Genomic DNA, 17,331 nt, shown 5'->3' with positions numbered 1-17,331 from the left:
CAGCCTTCTCTGCACTCAGCATGGTTCCAAGCTCATTATTAATTTCTCAATCTACCATCACAATACACTTATGAGTAGGGGCCATTGTCCCCATGCTATAAGAAAATCTGAGACAGAAATGAGAACAGCCTGCTGAAGACCAGAGCATCAGAGTCTAGATTCACAGCCAGAAAAATAGTCATTACATCAAGATGTTAAGTACTTACACATCTAAAATACAATATCACTTTTAAATGGTGCTAACTTCCAGGCTTGTAGGGACCATAAATAAATAAATAAAGTCTCTCAAGCTCCATCTCACTCATCCAAATACTACTTGGTATTTCTTTCTCCAAAACATCACTTTAAAATTTGTTTCTCATTCCTATTATTTATTTCAAGAAATTTCCAACTCTCCTACCACTGGATCAATCTGTCTCAAATTGTGATTCATTAATTTCCTTTTCCATAATGAAAGTGGGTTTTCCAAGAATTCAAAAGTAATTACGTTGCTTTTTAACTTGAATACTTCAACAGATTCTTGTTGCCCTTAGCAAAATGTTGACTCCTCAGCATAGCTTACAAGAGCCTTGGTAGATAGCTCTATTTTCCTAGTCTCTTCATCCACCCTCTGAGTTCAGTGTTCCAATTATACTCGGCATTCTTTAGTTCTTCAAACTCGCATGCTTTGCCTTCCCTAGGTCTTCACTCATATTGTTCTCTATTGAGTATTTGCTTGGCCTCAGAGACTTGGACCTGAATCGGGCAGTCATGGAATGAAAATAGATAGACAGAGAGACACACAAACACCCAAAGCTTGCTATAGTTATTAGAAAGAGTTTGGCAGAAAGGCAGGAAATTTTCATACAGCTGAACAAGGGTGCAGAATCATTACATAGATAGAGATAAGCATGGAGGAAGCATTTATACTATTCACTTGTATCAAGAAGATAGCTTTAGCTAATGTAGATAGGAGAAATCTCTCTAATGATGCAGTCTTCAGGTTGTTAATATCACTAGTAGAAAGCTATAGTGAGAATTTTCTATGCACACAAGGACTAGAATAGAAGGTTATGACATTTTCCTATTGATCTGAGAATATTGAGTACTTGGCACAGCTATACCCGTATCAACAGCTCACATTCACCTGAGGACTTAAGTCTCTCTCTACCCTATGGTGTGTGTGCGTGTGTGTGTGTGTGTGTGTGTGTGTGTGTGTGTGTGTGTGTGAATGTGTGTGTGTTTATATGTCTGTGTGAATGTCTTCTGCTGTAGATTAATATGTGAGCTCTCAGCTGTTCCTTTACTCTGACATCATGAACTCAAACTAAAACCCATAAGCAAACATTAAATGTTTTCCATAAGTTATATTGGTCATGGTGTTTTATAACATCAAAAGAAAGTAACTAAGACAATCCCCTATTGCTATGTAGATTGACTTCTGATGGAAGATGTCTTTTATATGCTATGAACATATGTTTCTCTTATTGGTTGATGAATAATTTTGTTTTGGCCAATGGATAGACAGAATGTAGCCAGGCAGGAAGTAAAGATGAGGCTACCAGACTAGGAGAATTCTGGGAAGAGGAACATAGAGAAAGTGAGTCACCAGAGAGACAACATGTAGCTGCTGTGAGAGCAACAGGTCCGGGCATCATCGGTAAGCCAAGACCATGTGGAGATACGCAGCCTAATAGAAGTGGGTTAATAATTAAGAGAGACGATGCCAACAGGAAGTCTAAGCCATTAGCCAAACAGTTTGTAATTAATATAAACTTTTGTGTGTTTATTTGGAACTAAATATCTGTGGGATTGGGCCAAACAGAAACTTGTATCTACAGATATTTCTCCTGATACTTCTCAAACTATATCCACTAGCTTTTTCAAGAGGCCCTAATGCTATGTACAATTAGGGAAGACTTGCATACTGCTACCTAGGATAGTGGACTGGATACTCAGCAAAAGTCTCATGAATTTCTTCCCCTCCTTTCTAAAGACAACTGCAGCAGCCAACAATACAGGCTGTGATGGTGTTGTCAAAAACGGCCCAGGTGTGTAAGGGCTAAGAAACCTGCTCCAGCCTCTACCCAGAGTTGCAAAGGTGAAACAGCTCAGGATCAAAGGAGGGGGTAAAAGATTTCTCTAGTAACTTCACACACAATTTGAGGATCGTGCTCTTTATTCCCTGTGCTCTTTATTGTACCATTTCTACACTAATAATCCTATCCTACTACTAACTTCTCTATGCTTCTTCCTCTAGCTTCTTCTTCTTTTATTCTGAAAGCTCTTCTCCTTCAGGAGCCTTGAAATAACAAAGTTTCTCTTATTGTTTAAAATCACATTCCTATGGGAAGTGATAAGGAGCTAAACTGTTTACCATGGCAACACAAGTGTCCAAGACCATAGGAGCAAAACGATAGCAAGACTGGGAGAACACAGTGCCCACTGACAACTTTAAGACAGAGATTTATTGTTAGTAGACTGGCAAATAAAGAATGGATATGCTTTTCTTAGAAACCTTAGTTGGACATCTGTTGCTCTGACCTTGTACATAGCTATAAAGGTTTTTAAATTTATGATCTATTTACAAAATGTCTTTAGTTTGAACTTGTTCTGAGGTGAAAGTGAGAAAATTATGTGCAGTTAGTCTGAGTAAGAGAACAAGCAGGCTATTAAGAGTTAGCACTCTTTAATACCTGCTATATCTCTCATAGCCTATGACTAAGGTGGACTCCTGAAGATGGTTGTAGTTCAGGTCAGAGGATAGTCCTGCACAAAAAAAAAAAAAAAAAAATAAGAAAGGGTATGTAATGGGAAGCCTAAAAATATTAAAGGGATTAGACTGTGGTTGTGGGCCAATAAAAGTAAAGAAAGACTAAGTGAAAGTATGCATACCTTTTCAGAGTTTTGTCAGCACATTGATTAATGCTGTTGGCATTGAGACCAACAATAGCATTCATTAATTTACAACAACAATAATAGAATCTAAGACATCCTGTTGATCCAGGTAACTTTGAACAATAAGTAGGTTGAAGATTTTGGAACAACCATGTTGACATTTTCTTTACAAGAGCCCACAAACAATTCTAACTCCTTAAATACATGAAGAGTAAGAATGAGATCCCAGGCTCAGAAGAAGCCACCTTGGTTCATGTTCCTATGCCCTAAGAGATGGCAAGATCTAGTACTAAAAAAGAGAGGATTAATTTAATTTTAATAATCAAACACATCTGAACGCAAATATTGTTTTATCAAAAATGCTACAGTCAATAAAATAAATATGCCCTACCTTCCATAAATCTCAACAATTATAAGAGTTTCGTGACTATTTTCTCAGCTATAGGTTGAAGAAAAGGGTTGTTAAAAATTATCTAAAATCACTTATGAGACTCATCTTACTGGATCAAAGAAAATCATACTGATTAAAACTAAATCTGTAACATTAACACTACTCCCAAGATTACAGCCATCAAAGGACTTCAGTTCCCATGTATGTCCAATAAAATCACGTTTAAACCAGCTTTCCAGAGTTTAATACAGCAAAACACAGTATGGTAAACCAGGGACCATTCAAGAGGAAGCATCTGCTTTCATGAAGTCCCTAGGGCCCTACAGAGCCAGATTTCAACAGATCCAGGCATTTGGGTTAGTGAAGGACCTCTGAAACTAACAGCATTTGCACAGGGCCTGAGGCTGGTGATAAAAGATTGAACACAATGTGATTGCTCGGAAAGCTTCCCCGATGCTGAGAGACTCAGGTTAGACAGGCTTGTTTCATTCTAATCCAGTGAATACAAGTTGAGCTTACTTTATAGGAAACACATAAACCTCATGGTTTTTAAAAACTATTAACTCCTACTCACTAATATTTTGCAGAGAAACACCTTTTCCCTTGAAGCTCCTTAGATAGTTTCATTTGGGAATAGAAAAGAAAGTATACCAAATTGGAGAATACCATGACAATATGGCACTGTATCTCCATAATTACAGAACATTTTTGAAGGGATCTATATGCAAGTTCACTGGAAGAAAGATAAATTAATTTCCCTTTCTAATTGTCTTATATAAATTTATTTTTACAAAATTCTGTGAAGAAATTTATAAAGACTTATTGAAAATACTCAACTAGAATTTTCCTATTAAACTCAAGACATCAAAATCCTGGCATCCTTTGTATCTGGGGGGGCGTATTGTAGAGAAAGAATGGGCAGGAGGGAAGATTGCTAGTGGAATTTCTTGGTGTGTGAAAACTAAAGAGATGCCTCGGTGTTTAAGAACCCTTGTTGTTCTTCCATAAGACCAATGGTCAACACCCAGAATCTACATGGACTAGCTCACAACCACCTGTAACTTAAACTCCATAGGCTCCAACACCCCCTTTCTCGGTTCTGTGGAAAACTGCAGTTGTGTGGTGCAGGCACACACACACACACACACACACACACACACACACACACACACCTTAAGAAACTGAAAGTAGATTTCTGTACGTGTATAAATATCAAAAAGGGAAAACATACTGTGCAGAAGATATTAGAATATATTCTTTAGTAACAAAACCAAATCAAAATTTCAAGTTATTTCTCTCCTTCAATAACACAGTTTAAAATTAGATTTTCTCCCCTTCCCGCAAGTTGAGGATATCCTGTTTTAATTACAGCTGCCAAGTGGCAGTATGCTTTGTATGAGAAAGTGTTTTTAGGAGACATAAGCATCTATGACTGCTCAGCAAGATGGATGAGTACATCCTTCGATGATCAAAAGCTCCTCCTGGTGGCTTATGGGTTTCTGCTAGGGAAAACCTTAAAAAGAAATAATTTAGTAAGCTTGAAGTTTCTAGAAAAATGGACCTTTACTATTCCCAGAAAATTCAGGTTTGTTTCCTTCTATTGAGGGATTGTCATTTTCCATGTGGATATAAATCCTTTACAAAATAAACATTGTAAAGACATAAATATGGTCTTTACTTAATAAAAAGCAAGCATAAATGGTACTAAATTTTACTATGTTTTTTTTTTTCAATATGGCTGTCTTGATATCAAGAGCTGTAGGTACATAAGTTCTTTCTGGAGTCTTTGCACTCTCCATTATGCTCAAGAGAAAATGGAGAAACAATTGTTACCAATTTCTCAAAGAACCCAGGGAGCCACTTAGAAGGGCCCAGACACCACCCTCTCCCTCTATATTAACTTTACAATCTCTAATAGCCACACCTCTGATAGAACAGCACAGTGATAGTCATTTGGAAAAATAGAAATGTTAAAAATTATATATATATATATATATATATATTTGTGTATACATACATACATATATATGTATATATATATATATATGAACAAAGGGAAAAGAAACAGTAATAGAAAGATGTAAGGAATAAAGTTGAGCTGGTCTTTTAAAGCTAAGGGTGTCTGAAACAATATGTAATGAACGGTCTTTGTGGGTTTGATTGGGTGTGTGAGAGCATGTATGGCACGTGTGCCCGCAGGGGAGCTGAACCAGCAGCCAAATGGTGACGCTGGTGTGTAATTATGGAGCACTTAACTGCATTCAGACATGGTTTGTTTCTCTGATAATTTCCACTTTCATTGTTCGAGAGGCTGTGGACACTGTAGAAGCCGAGGTTCAAGTACCTGCAGCTGTTGAGACAAATGAGTGCTGGAGCTGGTTTTTAAAGAAGTTTCCATCAGGAATGCTGCCTAACAGGAAAGTTTCACAGAAGTACTTTTAAAATATTCTTCTTCCCTTTCCAAAGCTTTAAAATTCCAGATCTATAAATGGACCACTCTTTATTCCTCTTCATCTCAGAAGCTGGCTGTATTCCCTTCTTCCCCACACAGTAGAGTCCATCCTCTTTGGAAGCTATTACATTCTTAATATGGAAATAGCACTTCAGTTTACTGCTCAGCACTATGAATGTTGTCACAGTGTTGATTGTACTTTTTGAAAGGAGCAAACTGAGAGACCTAAAAATGTGTTAACTTGTTTATATGAAAAAAAAATAATCAATCTCTACAAGAGGACAAAGCCATACTAAATCTGTACACAAGAGTCCCTTTATCCTTGCAGTCCTCTCTTCAAGATAAAAATTGTAAATACAATATATATTTTCATTGAAGTCTTACAAAAAAGACATTGGAAAAAACAGAAAGACAACAAAAACAAAAATTAATGTAACTTCATTTTCAGCACCATGGAGAAGGTGTGAATGGTCCACCCCCACCAAAAAACAAACTCATTCACAATTTGGTTATTACTACTTTTCTCATTTTACTGTATTTTACAAATGGCTCCAAGTTAATATGAAATGGAAAACCCTATTGTTTACAACAGTTTCTGAAGTCACATCCCCCAAATGTCCATTCCTGATCACTACAGGCAGATATTTATTTCACTGTGAGAAGCTATACATATACATATTTATATATAATATTTGTATTATATATGGTATATTAATATATTGTATATAATGAATAATATATATATACATATACATGTATCATGCTAGTATAACTTAGACGACAAGCTCGCCACTTGCCTTCTGTATATCTAGTATTTACAAACATTACTCACAGGTTTTAAGTAATGAGTTAATTCATGTGAGTTATTTAGAACTGTTTTAGAAATAGTAGGAACTCTATACAGCTCCTATTACAGTGGTGGGTTTGAATTAGTAAAAGATAGTTGATTAATAAGAAGGGATATGTAGCTACCAGAGAGTAAGTATCCTACACAAAATATTCTGTAGCCTCATTAAATATTTTCAGGCAAATGAATGACTGGTTGTGGTTGCATAGTTACAAGATCACAGAAATAAAGTATGAAGGCCTCATCAATAGTTTCAGGAACAAGAGAAAACAAATGTGAAATACTATAACACAAATAATAAAAACCCAGAGACAGATATTAGAGTTCAAGCTGAAGGTCAGAAAAGGAAAGTAGCTAGCCACTAGCTCTTACCTCCACCTAGGCTGAGGCAATCATGGCTCCATGAATCCTTAGTGTCGCTGGAGACTGAATGCCTAAGATCGAAGGCCAAATGCCTGAATGAGATCCTGAGCTCTGGACTTATATACCTTTTTAGTGCTGAGATTAAAGGTGTGTCATCCCAAGTGCTAGGATCAAAGATCTCTGTTTCTCTTTTAGACTGATTCATTCTCATGTAGCCCTGGGTGGCTTTAAACTCACAGAGACCCATCTGCCTCTGTCTCCTGAGTCCTGGGATTAAAGAGGGAAGACAGAGTTCCAGCTGGCCAGCTCTTATGACAAAATGAAGCTTCCAGTGCCAGGAGTAAGTTACATTCAAATGAATTGTTGGCCAAATAGGTCCCATAGAAATACCCAAAAAACTAAGGTTATTTCCAAAACAATGCTTTATTCTCCACAAATGAAGGCAAACCTTAATTGCTAAAGATAACAAGCACACAACTTATTGAATATGGAGTAGTCCAGCTGGTACCTGCATAGAACATTTATCCCTATGTTCTATTGTCCTTGATAAAGGAAGATACTCTGATGGCTACCAAAGAAGAAGAAGAGGAGGAGGAGGAGGAGAAAAAACATATACACCAACCCAACCACACACCCTTTTATTTTAAATGATTTACTTGACTTGGGTCCCAGTCCATGAGATAGAACCCATATCCAATACTGCTTGGGTGACCAAGAACCAGAAACTGAATTGCCCAGAGAGCTAGGGTAAAGCCAAATACCACTGATCTAGAAAAACATAAGAAAATGAGAAAATGACTCCTGATGATTATATTCTGTTATACTCATAGATAAGTTGCTTGCTCAGCCATCATTAGAGATAGCTCCTCCTTAGCAAATGGGAACCAATACAGAGACTTACAGCCAGACATTGCACACACACACACATACACAGAGAGAGAGAGAGAGAGAGAGAGAGAGAGAGAGAGAGAGAGAGAGAGAGAGAGAGAGAGACCTTGGAATACACAACTTTAAATGAGGTGTCTCCATCAAATCTTTCCCCTCAGAGCTCAGAAAACCCCATGGAAAAGGAGGTGAAAAAAGTGTAAGAGCCAGAGGGGATGGATGATACCAGGAGAACAAGGTGTTCGACATCAACTGAACAAAGCTCACACAAACTCACAGCGTCTGAAGCAGCAAGCACAGGGCCTACATAGGTCTGCACTAGGTCCTCTGCATATATTATGGCTTTCAGCTTAGTATTCTCACTGGATTCCCAAATGTCTAAATAAGTAGATCACTGATTCTTATGCCTTAATTCTGGACCCTTTTCCTTTGTTGATTTGCTTTGTCCAACTTCAGTGTGATAGTTTTGTTTTAAGTTATCATATTTTATTTTGTTAAATAAAAACAATTCAACTGCATTTCACTCAATAGTATTTTATTTAAAAGTTCACCATTAAAGCACTGTAATAACCAAAACACTTAAAGGCAACAAAGGCTACCTTGAAAGAAAAATATCTTGTATATAAAGGAATGGGTGTCCTATATTTAGAATATGTGGAATACAGACTTCAGGGGAGACTCAGACAATCACCAGAATCCATGCTACAAAAGGATCATGTGTCTAATATGTGTGGGGTAAAGAACACAGGGGAGATTCAGATGATCACTAGTATCCATCATACAAAAAGGAACAGTGACTCAAAAATGTTTCAAAATTTGAGCAGAGGGTAAATGTCATGACTCTGGACATTTCATTTTGCTTGTATTAAAATTCAGCAAGAATATCACCACCTCTGTGTTCTCTGCCAACTGCTGACATCCTCCAAAAACTACAAGCAAGTATCCACCAAAGAAATCTGGTCTCACACTGTGTATTATGGAAAATGATATCCCTAGATTGGCTAAATATGTGAGAATCATTGTAAAAAAAAAACTACTACACAAACATGATGCCATTCATAAATTAAATTCATATTTCATTTTAACAGACATTTTAACAGATTTTCATGGTAATCTGTTCTCTTAGTAAATTCTGGGTGTGGCAGACATGACTTTAAAAACAAGAGTATGTTTAGAGTATGGAGTTCAGCAGATAGAACATCTTTCTTTACTTTGATCACTATTAATCAGCACCATGAAATGAAATATTAAAAGCAAGTCCACACAAAATAAGGTGTGGATTGTTGAATTCCTTATGAAGAACAGTGACTTGTGGGGGACTTGGTAGCTTTGAAACAGTGACTGACAATTTAATGGTTAAAGATACAAACTGTTAGGAACAGAGAAACCCAAAATAGAGTTTGACAACAACATGTATTTCTGGAGATAGGCTGAGAATGGTCCTTTTGGAGCAGTGTGGCTCATGCTGACTCAAGGATGAACTCACTGGACGTTTTCTTCTCTATGCTGCCTTTCCAGCACTGTACTGCCTGTAGTGGAACAGACTCTTAGAGTCCACAGTGCGAGATTTCTGCACAGCTTCAGCAAAAAGTTTGGTCACCTGAGAGAAAACATCAAGCATGTTAGCAACCTCCAAAAGAGATCAAAGTGAATGCAGGATGAATTAGGAGTGAAAAGTCACAGGGTCTTCTCTTGATTTTCAACAAGGTATGGTATGAAAAGATGTAATTTTTTTCCCAGAGACTTCCCTATGTCTCAGACTCATCATGAATAAAGTTACCCCACCCTCAATAAGGATTCAAATTAACTTAGCGGGGAAAAATAGGACACAGAGATCCTGGTGGCTCATATCCACATGAAAGTGGATGTGCTTCATACAGAGTGTGTGTGTGTACGTGTGTGTGTTGTGTGGTACAGCATGTGTGTTACATCTGCACCTTTGATCAATAAGCTATTGTTTTCATTCAATGGATGTCACTTGGAGATGAGGACACAGCACTTCCTGTCTTCATTTACTTTTATATTTTTGTACTCATAGGATGATTGAATGGGTCACAAAGGAACAAGTCCTATCCCTGGCTTTTGATCATATCAATTGTTTACTCTCCAACTCTTCAAGTAACACCACAAACAACCATATTAACACCATTGTTTTAGATTCTGTTAAAAAATATCCCTCTCTGTTCCGAACACTCCGTGAACGACAGACTGAGACAGACAGAAAGAGAGATGCAGAAAGACCCACATGAGAGGACATCCAGAACTAACCTATACATGCCTTATATTTAAAGGAAGAATGAAAACATACCTGGAAATTAGTGAGGAGAGCAATCCCACTGTCCACAGCAGTCCTCCGGATCACATAATTATCATGGACAAATTTGGTGTTGTTGTTGGGGAGGTTAATCACGAGGTCAATGCTTCCATCTCTAATCAATCTAAAATGAAATAAATAAAAAACTTACAGTTGACAAAGTCCATTTTATTATTAGTTCAAATGAACTAAAGCAAATTCCTCTCTTAGCCATGTAAATCCATGCTATTTACCCAGCCATCTGCCGCCTGCTCTTTTCTAGTCTAAGCCGATGTTCAAGTTGCATTCACTGGGGAATTATACTTTTTTTTATTGTGTTTTTGAAAAAAATTCTGGCAAAAGTCTAACAGGACGCAAAACACTGTTCTCCCTTGAAAACACTACCCAACGTAACAAGAATTGCCAATTTGATAGGTGCTCACATTGTTTTTACAAAGAGGTGATCCCACTAGCACTGAAAAAAACCCTTCCATCTCCAAGCTCCTCACCACATACTGCATCCATCTCTGCCTGCTTCTCATCACCTGGCAGGAGAAGCAGGAGACTACCTGGTTGTGAGTCAACCTCTATCACATCCTGTTATTGGACTGGCTGAACATAACCAAAGAGGCCTTCAAATGCCAAAAGTGTGAACTTAGGGCTAGTTTTCGTTTTACCAAACTCTTAAGCAAGGGACTCATAGATCAGTGGAAGGCTTCTAAGGTCCGTACATGAGGACATTCTTTCATTCATTTCATAATGACTTCTTAACAGCCTTTAATAAATAGCATACTGCATAAGGTAGAGTGTTTTAGCTATTGGGTAAATTGTAACATTCAAGAGTAGCAGAGAAGAATTCCCTGTGCCTTCTTCCCATTTAGTTTTAACAACAGATGCCCTGCAGTTCCTGAAGCCTCACACAGTGTGTCTTATCAGGAGGCAATGGCCTAAGAAACAACCATTTAGTTTAAAACATTGTCAAAATGCTTACACCAGTTTTCTTCATGCAGTAAGTGCTCAATAAATTGACTGGTCCATTGATTCATCCTCAGTGAAATGTAAATGATTAATTACATGTGTGCATATACATACCTTTTGTGCATACATATAGCATTATATAGAAAGCACTGCATTCTTCATAGTTTTACTTGTATCTATCAAGCACTTAGAAGTATCTGAGAGATGTTTTTTACACATATACAGGTGCACACATGTAGTAATTCACTTTTTGTAAGAATGAAACTATCACCCACAAGTGTGTTCATTTGTAATTTTGTTAACCAAACAAACTTTTGAAAAGATTTGAAAGCAAATGAGGTGAGAGCTTCACATCATACTACCTCCCACCATTTATCTCCAGCTTTACTGTTACTGTTTTCTATTTTTCCCCAGTTCGGAAGACAGATATTCAGTTCTTACTTTCTGATGGAAGAGAGGCTAGGATTCTGTCCTTCCTGAGATGGCCATGCCACCGGGGTGGCAGGGACATTGTTGGCATTGAGCCAGTCTGATGTGGCTTCTGTGGCAAAAAGCTGCAAAAATAGAAAACTCGGTTACTATAAAGAAGGAGGCTTTGTTAATGAAGGAACATAGGAACCACAATTTAAAGAAGGCAAAAAACAAACAAACAACACAACACAACACAACACTATGGAAGAAGCCTGGTACTGAGGGTAGCCACTTGAACTCAGAATCCCAGGCAGAGATACCTCAAATATTTTTTAAATCTGTTCAGTGAGGAAACATTTAGGAGTCTATGTTGTAACTGCTTTTGTAAAAGAAAAGTCATAGCAGTCATAGCTTATAAATTATTTTTATGAGGTCCATGAACTCCACGGCTACAGACCCAGTCTGAACTGTGGGAGTAACTTTGTTTAACTGAGCCAGGCTATGTGCAGAGCGGTCTGCTACAAAGACACTGCCTGTAACTGTAACAGCTGGAAACTATGACCCCATACAGAATCAAGAGGAAGAAAAGATTCAGAAATACACAGGTGAGCATCCTAATTATGCTTCGATTAAAGTTGCCAAGATTTTACCCTAACTAGGATTCAGTTTGCAGTCATTCTGTCAAACTTACTCTTCCCAGTTACTTTATTCTATGTAAAGTTTATTTTTCTAACTTTTATTGTTTGATAGTTCCTAGTGTTTATATAATCAGTTTTAACTGTTTTCACCCACATTCCTCTCTCTGACACTCCTTTCTTCCACTAGAAATCTTCTCAACAAATACCCTCCTATTTTAGGGTTTTCTTCTGTGCGTAACCCACTGAATTTAAAGTTTCTTTGCTTTTGTCAAAGAATTAGGGTGCACGGAAGGCTATTGACTGTATACACAACAATTTACCAGAGGCTACAACACTGAAAGAAAGGACACATTTCTCCCCCAACAATCATAAACTACCAATAATCCTCTGTGGAATTTGTGAAATGGTCAAGTTAGTTAAATCTTCCAAATTGAAAAAGCAGGTTTCCTGTTGGTTGCAGTATTTATTTCATGGACAAATTTCAATGCTCAAAGAAAGCTACTCTAAAATAATAAAAAATAAAAGAACTAAGAGCGTATACCTTGAATCCTTCATTGTGTAACTGCTCAGCCACACCAAGGAATCTTGGACGAAATGATTGCTGGAAAAGAATTAACAGAATTCACTTTCTAGATACATATTGTCTTTGTTTTGGCACATTCAAAATGTGTCCCTCCCACCACTGCAAAAGAAAGTCCTATATGTTGCCTTGTACTTAATAAATTATGTATTCTCCAATCTAGATGAAATTCCTTTTTTGTTATCTTGTTCTCTGTCTTCCATCTATCTTTGAGCCCTTTCATTCAATTTGAATCCTCGCCATCGTTGCTTAGATCCACATTGTTTCTTTGTGCATGATGTCTTTGCCTGCTTAGGGAGACTGAGATCTGAACACCAAGTCAACCTTGTGGGCACCTAACTGTTTTGCTATTCCGAGTAACCTGTTGTCACTGGTGAGTTCTAATTTCACACTGTCTTTAATAATTCACTTACTGTCCTAGAAACCCTCACTGCTAAGAAACCCTAGAGTACGGAGTTCCACTTCAAATCCTGGCTTTATCATTCCCTAGAAGTGTATGCTCCGAACACTTGGCCGTACTTCTTCACTTCTAAATGAGAGATGATAACACTCCTATCTCTTGAGGCTTCACAGCTCACTAGCTTGTGTCTCCCTGGGTGATTTAGCTTTTCTCTGAGGTAGTCTCCTAATCCCTTCAGTGCCATGGTAATGATACTTGTGGTATTGGGTCATTGTGATTGTCCGGTACAGTAATTTATTAGCAATCACTACAGAATGTTCATACTCCAGATCAGCAGTTTCTCATATAATAACAGTTCTCAAGAAATATGGATTAGTATCATTAGCATTAAGATAGCTGCTGTTTTTCCTAGCTTCCCAGAGTCTAGATTCCTGTCCCTGTAACCTAGTAACTGAATCCGGGGTTATTTTACCATTTATCATAACCCAAACCATCTTTCCCACTATATACTCCCATACCCACATGGGCTTTCCTAATGTCCCAGCTCATTTTTCAGACAGCTGCTATCAACCTGCTATTGTATCCTTCCTAGGACCCTAACTTGACCTGATTTCCCCAGATCCCTGCCCATTGTCATCAGGGGTTCACCACTTCTAAATAGTCCCTGTGTTTAAGAGTTTGTATTTGCAAGGCAATTTTAAGGAGACATACAACAAAAATCTACCCAAAGATTGAATTCTGATCTTGATTTTATTATCATGAATGTCTTAGTACCTAAGCTATTTAAAATCACAAAAGCTTAAAAGCATACCTGTTCTTCTTTAAATGAGATCATTTTTGCTGGCTTTTTTAAACAAAATGTTCTGTTTAACTAATGATCGATGTACAAATCGCATTAGTGATGTTTGAAAAAGGCATGGATATGCTCCTGTTTTAAGTTTAAAAACTAAGAATTATGATCAAGAAAATATCCAGATCCTTGTACAATTTTTATAATGCTTGGCCCATAGAGTCTCCTAATATTTACATGCAAAGGTTGTCTGAGAATAGATCTAAATCCTAGGCAATGACTCCAAAGACTATGTTCAAATATAAAATCTTTTTAGATTCTGACTCTCTCAATCCAAGAACTGCTGTTTTTGAGACAAAAACACTGGAAAATAGGAAAGATAAATGCAATGCAATGAATCTGAGCTAACACAGGCACAGGAGTTATTCAAGCCAGCCTTCTATAACATGAATTGTAACCACACCCAGGGTAATAGCTTTCTATTTCCACTCAGGACTAAACAGGAATAAATGAGTTTAGATACCATCAGTTCATGACTTACATAAAAATAAAATTAAAAAATAATAGAGAAAATAGAATAATTCCTACTGACTGACATTGGGACAATTTAAAGCAGTATGCAGCAATGTCTTAAGAAATACACTAGGCAGAACAGGACACTTGTATGCTCAAGTGTGATCTTATCAAGGAAGCAAGGGGTAAATAAGATGACCCATTATATATGACTCATAGTTTAAGGTTCGTTGTAAGAAACATACATGAATATGCTAAATGAATTTCTGCATTTTATTAAATCCCCCTACTCGGAATATTACATCTGTACTTTCTGATAAACACATAACAGACTTGGGTTTGTACTAAATGATAAGAGAGGTCTCCATTAATGCCTGGATAATTGGTGCATTAGGCATGCACTTAACTAATGACTCTCAGTCTCTTAAACATCCTTTTATCAAAAAGTCACTGAGAAGATGGCGATAATAATAATGTGCTAACCAGTTTCACTTTTGGGTTTCTAAAATGAACTGGCACAAGTAAGGTGTTCCCAGACATCCCAAAGCAATAGTATCAGCATCATCCCAACTTTCTAAAAGTAGGAAAATTTAGGCTACATCCAGATGGGTTGCATCGGGTGGGTATCCCTGCCATACACAGTTTTCAAACCCTGCCGGTCCTTCTGATGTACACTTCAGTTTAGAAGTGGAAATGAATGAGGCTGGATGGGCTATCCTTCACTCATTTTGCAATTTGAGGTCAAGATGTACTAACCTTGACCAAAGTCCCAATGAAATATGTCGAGGGAGGAATACCATAATCCAATATTTTTTCTTTGCCACTTTAAAATAAAAGAAGTCAGCAAGTCCTCTAGGACCTGCAGATACCAGGCAGAACCTTATTATGGAGCTATTTCACTGCTGTTCCCCAAGTGGAAAAGATAAATATCCAACATGACAGTATTGGCAGTTCCCACCTAGGGAACCTCTCTGCCTTCCCGTGAGGGGTGTTGGCTTCCATAGACACATTATAAACTTCTATCAAACATGTATTGAACACTTGTGACACATAAAACGCCTCTCTACAAAAAAAGAAATTACCGCTGTCAGCTTACATCTGAATAACCTCAGATTTAAAAGCCAATTGAAAATACCTATGAAAGAATCCATTCCTTAGTAGAGGTGAAGAGTACAAGTTAGTTTGTGCTCTTGGAAATGTTTATAAGAAAAGAGTTCCTTTAAAACTGGAATGAATATCTATTTCCTTCGGTGATCATTTTCACAGTAAGCCAACTTCCGGCTGCAGAAGAGAAAGCCAAGTTAACACTAAGTGATGTCTGTGGATGCTACAGGGTTGCCTGGATTGACAACTGTGTAGTTGTTCCTAATGATGGCTCTTTGAAGATAAAAGGTTATTCATGTCACTTGGAGTCGTCTTTTCAAATAAACGCTTGCTTTGTGTTTCTGAGCAGCGCTGAAGCCCAGATGTCAGGCTGGTGCCTGCCACTTCACCAGCATTACTGAATAGCCCAATCAGAGGGGGAAACACAGAGAGTGCACTCCATCTCCTCTAGAATAAATCACTCGTTGTTAAAGGGTATTCTAGAAAACCTCAAAACAAGGCAGATTGCCTTCTCGGAGTGACTAAAAATACACTGTGACAGGATGAACGGAGGCCACAACCACTAAAGGGAAAAATCAAGGGCGATTCTGTTGTCTCATAGACCCATATTACACTTCTCACATTGCGAATGCCCTAGACTGTGGAAGGATTCTTGATAAAGAAAAAAAAAAGCTGTACACATGGCTATTAAGTTGACAAAGATGCTTTGTTAAAATCTGCATCCTTACTCTTCCTTTCTTCTAAGTCCTAGGTACACAAAATTGATGGTAAAAATATTTCAGACTTCCTGAGTGACTTGACTGTAGGCTCTGACATAAGAAGTACAGAAAGAGATCATATGAGTAAGGGGTTACAATGGGGAAGAGAAATATGTATTTAGCAAGGTTGTTACATACAGCAAGTGTGTGCATGTGGACACACACAGAGACACACACTACTCTCCACATATAAAAAAAACTGCTAGTAGTAAATGCTTATTTTAAAATGTTTTCAGCCTATGACACTAAGTGAAGAAGTTTTCCAACTCAGAGTCACCTTGTCCTCTATCCAGTGTCTCTCTGTTCTCTCAGGTCTCTTGGAATCTGTTGCACCACATGAATGAGTCTATGTGTCTTGATTAAATATTTCTAATCAGTGCATGTACTTAACTCAGAGACTATGAAGAAGGGAAAAGATGACTGACACTGCAATGGAGGTAGATTCTGAACATGCTCTCCATTGCTCTGTAAAGGAATAATAAAGGGAATTCACAACAATTATATGACTCTCAGTGTTCCCTGAAGCCTATCATAGTATGAAGCCAAGACGCAAACATGAACTCCTCTCTCACAACATGATTAAATAACTCCCCTGTTAAGTCCCTTACAACTCTGATGATATGTTTGGGAAGTAGGATGACTCCTTCTGACCTAATAATAATGTGTACTTTTTCAAAGTATACCCTGTAATACAGAACACTGATGACAACATCCATGCTACTGTGAATGCTGGGTAAAAGGATGATTGCACCCATGCTGCTGTGAATGCTGGATAAAAAGCTGATTTTAGAATAGATCCTTTTCTAGTTGAGCCAGAACCTCCAAGACTTAAAGCTATTGACTCTTTAACTAGTCTATCTCATCATATCTTCAGCATACGTCATCACACTAAGCACTTTTTAGAATTAGTATGAATGGAATGGAGAGACTATATGATCATTAAAAGTTGCCTCATATAAAATAAATCAGAAAATTTTATTCTTTCAATTTATAGAGACTTACAATTCTATTGATCAATTTTCCTGAATTGTAGATATGTCAATAACTATCT

At 37.5% G+C, this 17,331-nt stretch overlaps 1 protein-coding gene across 1 annotated transcript in view; it reads right to left on the bottom strand.

The window, feature by feature from the left end:
• Positions 1 to 8,333: 8,333 nt before the first annotated feature.
• The window catches only part of Cps1 (carbamoyl-phosphate synthase 1), a 104,568-nt gene continuing 95,570 nt past the window's right edge, over positions 8,334 to 17,331 (bottom strand). The window contains exons 35-38 of the mRNA XM_051190403.1: positions 12,677 to 12,736; positions 11,528 to 11,640; positions 10,124 to 10,253; positions 8,334 to 9,415 (exon numbers count right to left, since the gene is read on the bottom strand). Coding sequence (XP_051046360.1) covers positions 9,317 to 9,415; positions 10,124 to 10,253; positions 11,528 to 11,640; positions 12,677 to 12,736 — 402 coding nt within the window. The 3' untranslated portion in view covers positions 8,334 to 9,316. The remainder of the gene's footprint in view (positions 9,416 to 10,123; positions 10,254 to 11,527; positions 11,641 to 12,676; positions 12,737 to 17,331) is intronic.

The sequence above is a fragment of the Phodopus roborovskii genome, unplaced genomic scaffold (assembly GCF_943737965.1).
Source record: "Phodopus roborovskii unplaced genomic scaffold, PHOROB, whole genome shotgun sequence".
NCBI classification, from domain to species: Eukaryota; Metazoa; Chordata; class Mammalia; order Rodentia; family Cricetidae; genus Phodopus; species Phodopus roborovskii.
The sequence above is the reverse complement of the archived record's forward strand: the minus strand, read 5'-3'. Positions and strand labels throughout refer to the sequence as shown.